This window comes from Erithacus rubecula (assembly GCF_903797595.1).
Source record: "Erithacus rubecula genome assembly, contig: SUPER_Z_unloc_3, whole genome shotgun sequence".
Lineage (NCBI taxonomy): Eukaryota > Metazoa > Chordata > Aves > Passeriformes > Muscicapidae > Erithacus > Erithacus rubecula.
In genome coordinates, this window is record NW_027635944.1 from 4,615,179 (window position 1) to 4,630,847 (window position 15,669).

General features: G+C 33.8%; 1 protein-coding gene across 2 annotated transcripts in view; it reads right to left on the reverse strand.

Annotated features, from left to right (window-relative positions):
- RASA1 (RAS p21 protein activator 1) overlaps positions 1 to 15,669 on the reverse strand; it is a 52,896-nt gene that overhangs the window by 7,882 nt on the left and 29,345 nt on the right. For both annotated transcript variants that reach the window (XR_013777284.1, XM_079331438.1), the window contains exons 10-19: positions 14,558 to 14,678; positions 12,375 to 12,531; positions 10,689 to 10,776; positions 8,554 to 8,631; positions 7,239 to 7,396; positions 6,874 to 6,950; positions 2,632 to 2,804; positions 2,257 to 2,416; positions 1,948 to 2,090; positions 1,103 to 1,218 (exon numbers count right to left, since the gene is read on the reverse strand). Coding sequence is in view for 1 of the 2 variants with exons in the window: in XM_079331438.1 (XP_079187564.1) it covers positions 1,103 to 1,218; positions 1,948 to 2,090; positions 2,257 to 2,416; positions 2,632 to 2,804; positions 6,874 to 6,950; positions 7,239 to 7,396; positions 8,554 to 8,631; positions 10,689 to 10,776; positions 12,375 to 12,531; positions 14,558 to 14,678 (1,271 nt within the window). In the remaining variant the exon portion in view is untranslated. The remainder of the gene's footprint in view (positions 1 to 1,102; positions 1,219 to 1,947; positions 2,091 to 2,256; positions 2,417 to 2,631; positions 2,805 to 6,873; positions 6,951 to 7,238; positions 7,397 to 8,553; positions 8,632 to 10,688; positions 10,777 to 12,374; positions 12,532 to 14,557; positions 14,679 to 15,669) is intronic.

Genomic DNA, 15,669 nt, shown 5'->3' on the forward strand with positions numbered 1-15,669 from the left:
CTTGATGCAGAACTATTATCAACTTTATATTAATAACTTAGACAAATCTTTAAATATAAATTAAATCCTAGTTAAAGTTAACAAATTTATAAAAATAATATTTTAAATTATATATAATTATATATATAATTATTATAATAGATATATTTTAAAAAGTAAATTTATTAATGACAAGGAAAATCCATTCTGTGCAATTCTGTGATCATTCAGATGTGCATTAAATGTTTTGTAACTGTTCCCTTAAGCAGTAGTTCCTTTCTGAAAAAAAGATCATTTTGATGATTAGTTTTTCTTTTCATTTCTCTCTTAACTACACAAAAACTATTCTTTCTATACATGATGAATAGTGAAAAAAAGCTAAAAAGTTAAGCACCACAGCAGTACTCCTCTCCCATTAAAAAAAACGACATTTGTGGTGTATTTCAGAAAATATTGATCACTGCATCATATCCTTAAAAGGACTGCAATTTTCAATGTTAACCTTGTCAGCCGCTAACACAAAAGAAGATTCCATGCTATTCCACTTAGTCCAAATTGAGGGTTTCATATACTTTAAAAGCTAATGACACTATGAAAGAAGACTCTGTACTATCCACTTTTTATTAGATGATTCACATCTGAGGTATGAAAACAAGTTACTTTATAAATTAAAAGAAGCAGGGGAAAAATGGCCTCTGCATTTCCCTAGCAGACAAAAATAGGCATAACATGGTATCACTGTTACTACCTACCCGTATTTTTAATATGCTGTTAATAATTCCACCTCTTTCTCAGAGGAAAAAGACTGACAAATACACGTAATTGTCTCCTAACTACTGTTTTCCACCTTTTAGTAAAAATGAAATTAATTATTTTATTACTATTTTATCCCTGATCTCTTGAGTGTAGTAGCTTCTCCTTTAAAAGAAAACCAAATGTGCCAGCCAGAGGCTTTTGTAAAACACTAGTAATTCCCAGAAGTGTTCTTTCCCCCATCTGTTTTCCTCCGTGTTTATACAGCAACACCAAGATAACTCAGTAAGAACATCGTTTTAAGGTGCAATGTAATTAATGGAAATGGGAATTTTCAAATACAAATCTGAACAGCAAAGTGCAAACTTACGGGGGCAGTATCTCTGCAGCCATGAATATTTTCTCCACCAATTCTGAAAGTATACTGAGTAGATGTGCCAAATTAGTGTTTACATCTTCATTTTTTTCTAACTTCGAGGGATTTAACTAAAACAGAAAAAAATTAGGTTTCTTCAACTACATATATATATATAGTTTCTGAACATTACACATTGAATACTAGTTCAAAGCAAATTAAATATTCTGCCACTGTATAAGTCTTACAGAACTCAAGCATGCTTCAGTGGCTTGTCGGGAAATGTGAAGTAACAATTTCAAGTTCTTATACACACATCTGGCTTTTATCAGTTTGAATATTCACCAGTTTTAATCTATGTGACTTTTTTGTCTCTCTCAATCCAAATTTCTGATGACTTCCATCTTTTCCACAAGAAAGTTGAAGTGAAACACAGGAGTTAGAAGGGTAATTTTTTAGAGTTTCAGTACCAGTAACAACCATTTAATATCAGGAATTTTACTGTTAAAGCAGAAGTTCTGACCTTGACTTCTATAATATCTTAGGTTTAACAAGAGTTATCTAGATTAGGACATTCAAAAACAGCTACTGAATGCCTGCTAAAGAATTACAAGAAATTTTGATTTAAAAACTTAGTAGGTTCTACTATAAATAATGTTTGAAGCCAAAATCAAGGAAAAAAACCTCTTAATCAAGGTAAAACAGATATTAATTAATTTAGTTCCTATATTTCTGATGTAACCAAAGAGATTATTAAATGTCTCTACAACTAATATTTAATGTAAACACAGCATTTAACATCCAATGGATTATTGTGTCAACAAACCAAAATGTTCAAAAACACAGTTTTAAGGTATCACCTCACAGGACTGCTTGCTCTCCATGATCTTTAATATGGAGTCTTTCAGCGCGTGATGAACAAAACTTGTTGCTGTGGCTTTCATATACTGCTCCATAAGTGTGCTTGCTAAAGTGGTGGCACGGAACAAGGTAGTAGCTTCATCTGAAAAAAGAAATTAGAAAGAAAAAAACTGAGAAAAGGAGACATCAACAAAAGAGGAAGAACATGGTTACTCTTTGACGTAAGGAAAAACAAGGACAGCACCAGAACCCTTTCCTCCCCACCTGCCCAGAATTCCAGTAAGCTTTTGTGTGATTTAGTGCAGTACCTTCCATGCTTATCTCCCTGTCATTTAGCGTTCGTAGCAACAAGGACTCAAGCTTTTCATGAAGAAAAATCTTCAGTAAAATGCCAGCCAGCAGTGTTCTATCCTGTCCACAAACATGTGATAAGGCATAGACTACGTGAAGTTCTTTCTGGAGTATAAGCTGAAAGACAAACAATTTTAAAATATTTAGAAGCTTCTCCTTACATATAATAGCTTTGGAAAAATATTATATTATATATCTATATACGTATGTATATATAGGTGTCACTTAAAAATATTTTATTACATCATCCAGTGTTACTGAGATCCCTTTCCACCAATGAAAAAAATTAGTTTCGACAGATAAACCATGGATGGTAAAACTTAAGTTCATACCTCTTTAAACTCATTGTACTCTTCTTCTGGCATGATCTTCTCCATGGAATATCGTGCTCGAACACGCAAAGATCCTGGCTCAATACCCTTTAATGGTACATGGGAACTGAGTTGAAACCACTCATCTGTTGCATGTCCTTTTTGTAATCGGCTTAACTGGCAGCGCATAAACACTTAAAGAAAGAAAAGAGTTGTTCAGGTACGTTATCTCCACCAACAGAGTGCTACTACTGAATAAAAAAATAGTTTTATTTTCAGCACATCATCATATTTCAGGAAAAAAATACCAGCAAGAGTAAACAAAAAGTTTTTCATCAGTATATTGATGGATTCATTCTCTCTTCAATGGCTTAATAGTATCCTGTAAACTGAAGAAGAAATTTATGGCAATATGTAAAGAATATATACATATAAATTCAAAAATGCCACGAATATTGACATGGCCTTCCTAGTAATACCCAAGTAAGTAGGTAAAACAATGCTACCCTGAAAACCCAGCTAGCAGTCAGAAACTAAAAACTAAGTTAAATCTTTAGAATTCACTACTCCCTTTTCAGCCTTGGGCTGACACCACCATCACGGTCTGTTCAGATTTATTATTAGAGTGTTCCCATGGTATTCCCAAACACTGACACAAACATTAGTTCTACAATAACTCCAGTCTAAGTTTGTGTGTATACTTTAAAAAGTGTTCCAATGCACTTGCTGACTAGATAATGAAAATCATATCAAGAACAGTCAAATCAGTAACTGGTGATGATGACACACTGAAACTGCCAAGCAATGACCTGGACTGCAGCTGATGTCTGGTGCAGCAGCTGGGAGGGAACACAGGCCCATCAGAGCAGGAAGATGTGATTCTGAGTTGGAGGGGTTTTCTGCACAAAGAAAGGCCCAGGCACTTCACTGTGCCTGTGAAACAGCCACCATGCTCCAAGAAAAGTCCGCAATTAGTTTTACATTTAACCTATCCGTCTGCACCTCTCAGTCAAACAACACTCTCTTTCCCATGACAAAGATATTTGTGTTAACTTTCCTCACATGAAAAACAAAAAAATCCATAAAACCAAGAGCTGATTTTTTTTTTTACATTTCTGCAAAGCCAATACCACTCTGTCTTGCAGAAATTGTCAACAGTCAACACGTTTCTCATTGCCTCACTGTTGCAATACATAGCATGATATAATTTGGCACTAGAACAGAAAAAAACCTGTATTTATAATACCTCATTCATACCATATGCTGCCTACTTCATATCCTTTGGAGCTGATGAACTGATAGAAATTAATGCATCAGTCAAATAGCATGAGAAACAATCACCTGCTACTTACCACCAGTGTGGATGGAGTATCATTAGACTACATAATAAACTGATTTTCCAAGCATACCTCTCCCTGGTATCAAAGCTCACAATCCACAACTAAGCAAAGTGCTTTTCTTCTTATTTACTTGCATATTTTTACTTGTCCCCCAGTCAGAGGAATGGTGAATTAAATACAGGATTAAATTATGATTTAGTTTCTCCCTGTGCTTATAGTAGCACTTCTTAGCTGTAATATAAATAATATGAATTTACTTGATCTACTTATATTTTTTTTAAAAAATCATACCAAATATCTGTACAAGGATTGCAGAGTAATTGTTATCGCAATTTATATTAAATGACTTTGAAGAAGTAAGACTTTTTCGTGTTTATAATGCTACATTGAATTGGTAGGCTTCTTTCAGCAAGATGCTTCTACTCAACATGAATTAATTTGAAATCAATCACCGTAGTGCAAAACCAAATCAGAATCTCCACTCCAGTTCAATACATTGTTGTGTTGTCCTTCCAGACCTCCTAATTCAACTATGAATAGTAGCAGATGGAAGTCTGCTAATAAATTCTAGAACTTCAGATATTGCAAGCCATATTACATACATATTTGAGTAAGTCCTTATGCAATTTAGAGAAACAAAAAGAAGTTAATCGAATTGATGCAATTGATGCTGAATTGTTCAGTATAATTTCTGACTATCTGAGATACTTTAAAAATCTCTTAAAGTAACTATGGAACATTTTTAATAGGTGAATTTTAATGTAAAGACCTGAATACTCAGGAAATATTTTAAAATACTGAAAAGGTAGCCTTCATTCATGTATCATTTTTGGTGTTTAAGTTTTGTGTTATGATGGAAGAAACAAAGCAGTGAATCCAACAATTATATTTTGGACCTTCAATCTGCATTACATGGAAGGAAAAGCAAGCAGAAAAGATGAGTTAACCCAATTAATAATTGGCAAGATGAATAGCAGCAGCTGTACAGGACTGCCACTTCATAGCATTCCACAGGTAACATCTGTGGCTGAAAAGGAAAGAAAAGCTGTTTGTTTGTTCCCTAAGGAAAGGAACCAGTTATATTGCTTTTGAAGAGTTACAGGTTTATTTTGGCAGTGCAACACCACGTATGTCAGAGAAGATGTGGTTTAGCTTATTTTATCCTAGTGAACTCATACTTCACAGGGCTGGGGATGTAAGCAGAGGTCAATGTTCATTCAAGTTGACTTAGTGTAATCTTTATCTCAAAATGAGAGAGTTATGCTGGATTATGTTTATGCTATAGAAATGTAGATAACTGCAGTAAAGAAATTCAGTCAATCCTGCCTCTGACCTAGAACAGGAAGCCTTCCATCATCTGAATGCATAGAACTAACAACATCTACTTAATCTGAACAGAGATGAGGAAACCACAAAAATACTTTCAAAGAAACTATTGAAATATCCAACTCAAGAAGTAGCCTTTTAAGATTCTCTTTCTAACCAAGGCTTTGATTTAGATAGGTAAACAGTGTTCCAGCTCAAATGAATTCAAGACCAAGATCACAACTGCAATTACAGCCTTTTAGTCTGCCAGAGAGAATGCATCTACTCCTGCTATGCAGAAACTTTTCTAGTGAGAGGAGAAAAAGAGATCTGAAATTAAATCAGATTCTGCAAAACCATTCAAAATTAACAGTAAATACCAATGTGGTTTCGGTTCAACTGCGCAAAACCACCAATTTAATGCAGTGGTTTTGGTTTTGCCAATTTGAAACTTTGTCAGACATAGAGGAACCCTAGCTAGCTGCTCCTCTCAAAAAATCACTTCTTTGGGTTGTCTTTAGTGCCAAACCAGCACAACCTACTTTAGCTAAGGTTTCCCTACAGATCTTAATAAACCCCAGAAAATCAAAAATCAAGAAACAGCACTGGTATAAATTACAGGCCAGTAACACAACATATGCAAACTGAAAACACCTGCAGTAGATTATATATACTCTGACTGCCTTGGAACAGACAGCTCAGAACATAAAGGAAAAAAAAGACCCTTGGAACAAATTTGAAGAGGTCAGGGAGAGTCATCCTGCCCTGCAAGCATCAAAGAGGGGGCACAAGGCTGAAGCTGCTCCAGAACAACTATACTGAGAAACAAGATACCTTGATGAACAAGGGAAAAAAAATCAAAACAAAACTAAAAGAATTGTGTGGGAAGAGATCTGACTTTAAAAATATATATTTTTCTACCAGCACCTTCAAAACCAAATTCTTCAAACCCTGTCTTTTCTAGGAAGCTGACAGATTCTACCACCTTGCTGTTGATTTGCTGGAACAGAAAACCACATTAAAGAAGCACCTGTCTGGCTAACATGAGAAGAAAATACAGATCCTTTTCCATTCACAGTGACATTGAGGTAACTTTAGATTTAAGCCAAAGAACAATAATAAGGGAAGAAGAAAGTGAGGTAAAATGGAAAGAAAAAAAGGAAAATTTTCTTCAGAGACTGCTAAGATTATTTTTTAATCAAAGAACTGCACCCTTCCCTACCTCACTGGAAGCAACCAAAAATCTGAAAAGAAATTCAATGTAATTAGACTCCATGGAACTTAACATTTTACAAAGTAGACTATTGTAGAAAATTTCTCTTAGCTCTTGGATTTTGACAAGCACAGTCACTGTCTAGCAATAGCTACCGTAGAACAGAGCTGTGTCAGACATACAGGACTGGCATATAGTCCATATTATGACTAAAACCAGTGGAAGTTCCCATTATAAAAACATTAATGAAAAGCCAGTATGACACATGAAAAACATGCATATGCAGTTTGGTGAACCTAAAAACATACTTAATTCTCTTGTGACAATCCTTGACAAAAGCAAGGATAACCACAGAAAGTATCCATTGCTGAAATGTATATGCACATTTTACAGAAAAATACTTACGTATATCTGGATCTTTACTTTTCTTTGTTTTGTTACTAAGACTTATCTCAAATCTATTAATATCAGATGAAAGGTCACTAGGAGAAAAGACAGAGAGCCTCAATTAATACTATACATGGCAGGCATTTAAGCTTTTCCTAATTTCATTTCAATCCTGAGTTATCATTATTAGCCACTTATATCAGAAAAGATAGGTGCCTACAGAAAATTCTGCCCATGCAGGATTTCTCTGAAAGGTTGCTTCTGTATATACATATATACAGTATTGTTTAAAATACTGTAAAACAATAAAACACGTGTTAAAAATCTTAAATCCAATAGAAATTAAAAGTGAAATTCACTAATTCAAGATAATTAAGACTTACTCAAAGACAAATTCTTCAGACCACACAGGGTTTTGTCCTTCCCTGATGTGTGTTTTTGCTACCTGGACACTGTTCAGGTAGATGTTACAATATGGATTTGTAAAATGTTTTACTGGGAGCGTATGAGCCTCTTCTACATGCAAAATGAGACTGCTGACCTGAAGAAAAAATTAACAATTAATTTTTTGTTGCTAAAATACAAAGCACATGAATTAATTATTTTAAATCCTCTATGCAGAGGCTTAATGTTAATATGTGAATACTGAATAAAAAACTCCTTATTAGAAGAGCAAAGACCAAAGGTATTAGAGCATTTTAAGAAGCACAAGGAACAAAGTAAGAGTAATATAATAATTACTGAAAACAAATATCCAGACCCATGTTTTTAATGAATCTTGGGTTTTTATTTTAAACTCATTTTTGAGGTATTAGGATTTGCAAATAACTACTTTTCCAGACACAGAAAATTTTACTGAAATGAAAGACTGGCACTTTTGAGTACAAGCCATTAATAATTCCAAATACAGTGGTTTATTGTTTGGTGCTTTCCTAACAGATTATGCAGAATTCTCTTGTGCAACACATTACTTTGTATTCTTTTATGTAGATAAGCACTGTCTTTGCATTTTGAAGAAAAGAATTCCCTTATTGCTTTGCTTTTGCACCCTGAAGCTCCCAACTGCATCTGTAAATTTATCTGTAAATTTAGTTCAGTTTCAGTTTTCAGATTCAGAAGTATCAAAACTTCTTTGGATACTCACAACCAAGCAGCTGTGGTTTATTACTTTTTATTCACCCTTTTATTCCTTTCTCTACTGCCTGTAACAAATAACTACATTCAATGTTCCCAAAATTAAATCATATCAGGAGTTTTGAAGTATTTCCCTGTTATTCTCCAATCATTACAGACATAGCTATTTAAGACTGACTGCCCTCTCTGAAGAAATTCTTGTGTATATGGCACTTCCAATAGGCCAAGAGAAATTAAGACACAAGCATGGCTCAGCATGTATTTATTACATAAAATGAGTATCATTAGTTAAATAACATGTATTTATATATAAATGACTTGTAAATAATGAGTATTTTGTGTATGTGTCATATAAATGTTTTTAACATTTTTTGTTTACGTGTTTTATGAATTTTTATGGTTTCCCATGTAAGTAATGTTCGAAAAGCTGCTGATTTCTTTAGACTTTCATTCAGGATTTGCTACTGTTGAAAGGAAAATTCTGAAATTTATGAACATGATTTTGCACAGAGGAGACAAAATATTTCTCTACATGCACCTCCAACCCCACAATATCAGCTTCACCTGACGCAGACGTTTATTTGATGTTCCTGGACTGGTTTTTCTTAAATTGCAGAACACCTGCAGAGCTTTCATCCAGTCCTAAGAGAGAAGGATGCAGAAGAGTGTAATGAAACCAAGTCAGATACAGCTTCTTGGAGTGGAAGAGACATATCCGCAAAAAGCATCTGAATTTTCACTCTAGTTTGGCAAAACCTAAGTTTACTGTAATTCTGCTAAATTACAACATAATTCCACTGTACAAAAGTCAGAATATTAAAGCAAATTTATTATCTTTACTAAGCAAAACCTCATAAAGAATTTGCAAATCTGAACCATTTTCTTTTACAATTATCAAGTGTTACAAATTGCTATACAGTGTGACCTTTGCCAATTTTCCAGTGTAGTGATACTACAAGAAATTGCAAATTGTATATAAAATCTAGCAAAATTGGTTTGCTTCTCAAAAAATTGCATTTAACATGCCAAAGTTGTCTGATTATTCTCTCCAGTACTCCCATAAGGCAGTCATAACACTGTACACTTCAAACAAAAAGTGAACAATTAACAGAAAAACATAGAGCATATATCCAACATTCTCCAGTTTTAATCTGGAAGGTGGAAGATACATGATAGCCTCATTCTTTACTTACTCCAGTCTCCCAGCCATTAAACCTGTACATTTCTTGCAAAGCACAGAATTTAGGTTTTGACCCACAGTCTTCTCTTCAGTCAGTATCTCAAAAATCTGTCATCTACTCTCAAAGTACAATTTAACACTGTCATTAAAACTCCTAGATCAATAATTCTTCACAACTTCCTCCACATTTTAATAATAAAGACATATGTACTGCATTTATTCCCAGCTTTGTAAGTTAGGCTTCAGCTTTCAAATCCTTCCAAGGAAAAGCTTTCAGCTACACCTCACCAAGTTTCTATTTTTCTATGAAATATTAGAAAGTAAAGAAAGCTGAGCTGAAACAACTGTGTTGTGTATGAATGCAGTGAACAGCTTGTTAAGCAGTTTCAATACCAAAAGCAAATTAAACCAAATGTTCAGGAAACAAAACGGTATTTTATCTTCTACACATTCTTAATTCTTTTACTTTTTAGAAAACAAAATATTTTACAGATATTGAAAAAATTAAGGAGCATGGCATTTAATTTACATATTCTCAATTACGATACAGCATACTGCTTCTTAAAGACAGTGTTATGATGATGGTATTATGACAGTTGTATGATAAATACCAGTACATCATTCTTATGTCATCTCTGCAAATTTAACAATTTGCATTAATTGTGTGCTTTCCTTTATATACAGCATACAAAAAATACTATATTTATAGACACTTCATGCTGTGGTGAATACAGTCTCTTATAAGTGCTCTAAAAGGCTTTCATCCCATTCAAATGACCTCAAATGCAAAGTGTATTTTCTAATGCAACTTATACATCAGAGCTGTGAACTTGCACAGCTTAAAACTTAAACTTAAACACTGTGTCACTTTAGATACAATCTGCTGGTAAAATAGTTCCTCAGAAGTAGGTTTCTATCCCAAAGTTCTTCATCAGTGAACATAACTGTTGAGATAGCTAGTAAGTAAAGATACCCTATAAACCAAATAAATCTTACACCATTGAGGCCAAAGACTGTGCATGACTACAAGTTAAGATACATGGCAAATAACTGGAAAAAGGCAGTTCAATGACTGCCTGTTCACTTTCATATGTCACTGGGCATATATACAGGCATTAGTATTTTATTTATTTCACTCTGAAGTAAAACCCTCAACTATTATGTTGTGTTTAATAACATGGGAAAGACCTGGAGAGTAATTTTTTTCTTCTGAATTGTACTATGTCAAAAAACATATATGCTCTCCTGAAACAGAAAATAGAACACAACACAAGTTCTGCGCATGGGAGCTGACTGGAACTTGTCAAAACTGAAACCCTGAAAAACAGGTAATACAGGTGCTGGATTTTCAGCACTAACCTTTCCCCTCAGAGATCTTCTACTAGTCGATTTTAACATCTCCTATATAACCACTAAATATTTGTGATACATTTGCTTCCTTTTTCAGAAGAGCAACATCACTGAACAAAACAAGATAAAATATTACTTTTTTTACATTTAGCAAATAAAAAGATCTCACCTGTGCTTGCTCTGGAGTTTCGCCTGCAAAGTAAAAGATGTAATGCTCTTCACTAAAGTGCTGAACTACTATTTGAAAACAGTTTGGCCTTAAAAATAAAAAAAAAAAAACAACAAAAATTAAGTTTAATTAATCTTCATATTTTAATGGACACCATCACTTGATCTATGCCAAAACGAAGTTTACACTGAACTAACAGATTTTGCTGATTGTCTGTAAGGTGCAGTGAATAACTGTGCCAATTTTTATTCATCTACATGTTACCATCTCACAGGGAAAGAGGAAGAATGCCAACAAGACTTCTCAAATCTTAAAAATCTACTTTTTTTTTTTAATGTATTGTGTCATTTTAAGAAAACTAAACAGTACATGCAGCCTGTTTCAGAATACTGACATGTATTTAGAATGGTGTGTATTGAACAAGCATGTACACTGTCTTACAATCAAAGAAAAAAAACAGCCATCTGAAAAAACTTGCCAACAAGGATTATTCCTAGAGAGTTTAAAAGCAGCAGAGGTTCAGCATTATTTCACAACCAGTTAATCATACATTCAGGATTTTTCTTTCAGGAAACAGAATTAACCTAAGGAGTCCCCTATATGTCTCATCACCAGTGAAACGTACTAGATCATACATGAAACATCCGAGTGCATGCGACACAAACCTCTAGACCTTAAACACTGTAGAAGTACAGACTTCTCTGTACTCTTGAGAAAAGGGCAGAGACAGTTTTTTATCAGCTACTTGAAGTGCAGGAGGAACTCTGTCTCAACTCAGTTCCTCACTAACAGCTTCCTAAGTTCCTGCAACCATGCACGTCCTCCTAGACACGTTTAAGCACCACCCAGCACCTCACTATGCTCCAGCCCACAATACAGGGTTCCTTAAAAGCTGTTTAAGAGAAAACAGAGTATTTATTGATATACAATATATATCAAAGCCACCTGCCTAATTGTCACCTACATAAGGAACATTTCAGTAATTCTTTTAATAGTCTTTATCTGTATCTGTACTCCTCATTCCAGTAGGTAGATGTTGGAGTTTTTGGAAATGATTACGAAGATTTTAAAAACCTACAGACAGTGCAAAGCATCAGTCTTTGCAGATCAAGAAATGTCACTAATTTTAATCATTTGTTTCTAGTTTTTTCACAAAGTAACTAGAAGTTGACTATATATAATTCTTCAATAAATATTACGATATTTTAAATTACGAGACTTTTTAATTTCTATCCCTTAATACATAAGTAAATGTGGTTATTTCTTCTAAAAAACCCTGTAATACAGGTCAGTGAGGTTGTTTTTGTAACTACCAATGAAAAAACATATAAACTCTCTTCTTAATTTCTAGTAATATCTAAAAGACTTCTGATTCTCAACTTCCATGCTCATAATCGCATCTCTCGTGGTAAGCATATTTTGAATATCAAAATAATACAGTAAATAAGATGTGATGTGTAAGTAACTCTGAGATAATAACTGTGCAAAAACAATCTCTGAGGATGTTCACTTGTTCATAAATACTAGTATACTACAAAGTACTTCTTTTTAAATAGAAAAGCACCCACAAACTTCCAACCAAGTTAGCTTTCAAATATCAAAATAATGTAGAACTTCTAGAACTTAAAAAAATTCTTTATCTTATTAACTCTTGATGCAATACAATTACAAAATCCAATGTCCTACCTGCCAAATAAACTGTCATGTACTCCGTAGACAGAACACACACTAAGGTCTATTAGTCCTTTGGGTTTTGTGGCTCGTTTTTCACTTTCAAAATAAATAAGCTGGGCATCATTTCCCTCTAATATAAAATACAAGTTTTTCCATCTCTTTCCTTTACCTGTACAAGAATCAAACAAATGGTTACAATACTGTCTAAAACAACATGTAAATTTTGTAAATTAAGGAAACAGAAGAGGGCAGCAAAGTTTCTGTCAAATTCCAAACAGAAGAACAAAGTACAGATAATGCTTGAGTTATAACATCAGTATACACATTCAGTTTTATACAAAATTACTGAAACCAGATTGTCTTTACAGATGCAGGCAGAGTTGCAAAAGGTTCTTCAAACATTTTCAATGCTTTCAAAAGCATTATGCAAGTGCATTCGAGCTGCCCAACAGTGAGCTCCTCTCATTGTTACACATGTATCTACACAGACTGCAGTGACACAGTGGACCCCATTCATTAGATTTTTTTTAAGAACTGGACTCTTGACGATAGAAAATTATTCCTGAACTCTGATCAATGTTTAATAGATTGCATTACAATACCTTAAAACATACAGCTGAAGGACAGAAATGGAAATATTTTATATGTAAACTTAAATCAGGATCAACCTACAAGCACACCCGTATGTAAAAATTTGGCTGGTTCCACTTGCTGCTGAAAGGTTCTTTGAATTACAATCAATTAGGAACATTCTGCAACAAATAAAACTTTCAGCCTTTATTTTTTACTTTAATCATCATAAATCCACTGGGTTGTCACTAAACTATTAGCAACATTGCTTTCAAAATACAAATGTAACACTCATTTATTACTCCTAGACAGAGGAGTTATTTTATTGCACTTATTTCATATACACTATGTGCATCTCTCTACAAAAAAGTACCTCAATTTGCCTCTTTTAGCCTAATTTTTTCAAGTCATTCCCATTTCATTCCTTATGCTGTGGCATCTCTCTACACCTCTCAGAACAAGCCTTCTCAACAAACTAGATGCTTCTCTTGCTCTGTTCAGAAGGTATAGTTTGGGGTGGTTTGGGGTTTTTTTGATGTCTCTTGTATTAGGCTATATGTAAACGCTTACCTTCTTTCTTGCATTTTGTCACTATCCAGAATACCACCTATAACTTATCCATCTTGTTATCTGCAGAAATTTTGATACTGATATATTTTTTTTTGTGTCCATTAATGCTGATTTTTTCAAAAAGCAGAAATACAACACTCTGAAGGGACTAGCTTCCTCAAAACTTCGAAGACTTGTTCAATGGAAATTCTTAAGAGTAATATTGAAGATTACACCGAAATAAACCAAACTGTCAGCTTTTAATGTGCTTAGTTTATGTTATGCTGTGTCAGCTTTAGAACCCTAAAAAGTCACTCTATCCTTTGTATGGCAGACTGTGCATTTTATATTTAAGACTGAAAGCATACGACCTGACTTACAATAACAAAATTAAACCAGCTGTTGTCTGCAGGAATGTATAGATTTACATTATTCTAGCTTTCTCAAACCTCTATCAAATAGAACTTAGTGAGTTCCATATTAAGCACACTTTATGAAAATATATTTAATTTCATGATTTTGAATGCTACCTTTGACAAGGATGCCTAGTTTTTGTGCTGTGTTGATTTTTCCAGAACTGCCAACCAAAATTTTCACACTGCATATAATTTCATGTATTATACTGTTCTATTCATCTGCTTCTTAAGGAAAGAGATCTTCCATACTCCTTACACACTTTGTAGAACATTTTGCCTACTTCAGTTTCGTTCTAGTACTGCTAAACTCATGGAATTCAGCCAGGGTGTGCTTGTCTCTGCTCTCTAGTGACCAACAATAGGGCACAAGGAAATGGAAAGAAGTTGAATCAGGGCAAGTTCAGATTAGACCTTAGAAAAAAGCTCGTCACTGAGGAGGTGGCTGGTCCTTGGAACAGGGTATGCAGGAAATGCTCACAGCCTGTCAGGGTTTAAGGAGCATCTAGATCATGCTCTTAGTCATGTGGTTTAGGTTTTGGTAGACCTGCAAGGAGCATGATCTTCATGACTCCCTTCCCATTCAAGATATTGTATGATTCTATGATCCTTATCTGCTTTTTTTCTTCCTTTAAAAAAATAATAGAGGCAAACATAACTCACTTTTTTTCAGAAGATAACCTTTTTTGACAATATTTTTATAAAAAGCATCCTTTGTTTTCCGACGAATTGTATTGTAGATTTCTTTTCCATCCACTGTATCATTAAGCACTTGTTCTTGGTGCTAGAAAACATATCACAAAAACATACTTTAAGCTCAGAAATTGCCATTAAAAAAATGCATCATATGAAGCTAAGATTAGGATCATCTTACTGAGTGGTACTATTAGTTTCTCACGCATTTTACTAAAGCATTCATTTTTCATACAATACACTTGCTAGACATGTACTGTAACTCTTTACCTATTTCCAAAACTGAAAGAAAATAGGAGTTTTCAATATAGAGCAGCTTCAACAAAGTAAGTCCTTTTCATGTAAAAAAACCCAAAAACCTCTTTCACTGTGGCTTCACTTTGTTAAAATTTATGCCTTTTAAACCTTTGAAGATTTATCTAGCTTCTGTATTCTACCAAAGCTCAGAGGCCTGAGTAATAATGGACAAACTCTGAAGCAACAAAAATGGTGCAGATCATAATAAAAACCATCTCAAAGTGGCACATTAGAACTCACACATTGTAACTGAGCAGAACTCAACAGAAGAAAGCAGAAATAGGAAATAGAAAAAAGATAAATTCATACAAAAAATGGTAGTATCTAGAAAAGCAAGTAATAAATATCATCAAAACCCAAGCCAGGTCTGACCTTACTAAGTAAGTTGATCAACAAAGTTCTTTAGCCATAAAAAAAACAATAAAAGCAAGACTATAAAGTAGTAAGAACATCACTGAGATGAAGAGACATATGAACTGGTTCTTACATACTATTCTTTCTTTTTGTGCATATATCTCCAAGAATTACAATTTTGATCAAAACAACAATAGAAAGATGAAGAATAATTAGGCAATACTAACAGGAATTACAGGACCTACAATGGAAGCTATACCCATATGTTACGAAATGATAATGTAACATTATAACATTAACATAATTATCTGTTATGATAATGTCTGTAACATAAGTACACAAGGAGTAGTGCACAAAACAAGAGATCTAGTGACAAATAAGTAAATATTTTATCAGACACAGGAATTCCATCAGATTGATCCTAAAATGAT